This window comes from Penaeus monodon, chromosome 21, assembly GCF_015228065.2.
Source record: "Penaeus monodon isolate SGIC_2016 chromosome 21, NSTDA_Pmon_1, whole genome shotgun sequence".
NCBI lineage: Eukaryota > Metazoa > Arthropoda > Malacostraca > Decapoda > Penaeidae > Penaeus > Penaeus monodon.
The window spans coordinates 1,473,073-1,474,215 of NC_051406.1; the positions used below are offsets into that span (position 1 = coordinate 1,473,073).

The 1,143-nt window shown below is 39.9% G+C and overlaps 1 protein-coding gene across 1 annotated transcript in view; it reads left to right on the forward strand.

The window, feature by feature from the left end:
• LOC119586098 (casein kinase I) overlaps nt 1-1,143 on the forward strand; it is a 25,312-nt gene that overhangs the window by 20,754 nt on the left and 3,415 nt on the right. Inside the window, exon 6 of the mRNA XM_037934790.1 lies at nt 803-1,022. Coding sequence (XP_037790718.1) covers nt 803-1,022 — 220 coding nt within the window. The remainder of the gene's footprint in view (nt 1-802; nt 1,023-1,143) is intronic.

A 1,143-nucleotide genomic window follows, 5' to 3' on the forward strand; every position in this document is an offset into this window, starting at 1 on the left:
AAATAGCTTTCATTTTAAATCTAGAGCCATTCATATGTCATTTTTATTGTGTTTTACCATGTTAGGGCTAGCTTTCTCACTGGTGTAACAGACTGAAATTGTAATGTATAGGCATTTTGAGTGAACTTGTTATGGGCATTACATTCAGTTTAGTAGAAATATTGTTTTATTAGGACCAAAAGTACTAATTTCTTTTGTATTTGCTGATGAAAGTGGATGAATATGATAAAAGTAACCATCACCAATGAAAAAGAAGGAAATGGTCTAGAAGAGGAAGGTGCTGTCTTATGGCATCAAGTGACACAGCTCAGAGCAACTGACTTGTGCTTGCACTTCCTGCACTGGCTGAACGTTAGACTGACAAGTTACGTATTGTCGCTCCCCGAAGACACCTGGTAGATGCCCTTGACAACTTGCTTTTGATGTTATGTTTGTCATGTTAGACTAAACCTAATTAGATAATAATAGGGTAATAGGGATAGAGTAATTCTAAAGGTGATTACCATCATTGGTTATCAAATATGAGTATTACACCTAATCATAAAGAAAAAAGTGTGCCAAACTTGCCTTGATGATTGTGTCTTAACCCCTGTTTTCAGGACCAAAACTTAGTGTTGACACCCCTTGACAGTGGGTTTATTACGAAATACATCCATTAAAATTAAGCAGACAGGTTTGCAGAAATAGATGAAGAAAGCTACTATTTATCATAATCATAACATACATAATCATCACTGGTAGTATGTATTATTCTGCATATGAAATCATCTCTCGCCCAACTTACACCTGCCATTCCTAACAGGGATTCCCAGCGGAGTTTGCTATGTACCTAAACTACTGCCGAGGGCTGCGGTTTGATGAGGCCCCTGACTACATGTACCTACGTCAGCTGTTCCGCATCCTGTTCCGCACACTTCACCACCAGTACGACTACACCTTTGACTGGACCATGCTTAAGCAGAAGGCTGCTTCAACTGCTGCTGCTGTGTCAGGAACCACCCCCCAGCCTGCTGCGACCCAAGGTACACAAAAACAGCTCTGAGGTCTAGGATGAAGGTGGTGATAATGAGAAACAGAAGGTTTGTGAACACTTCATTTTTTTTGTCCCAAGGATGATTTTCGTTAACTTGACATCATCTTGGT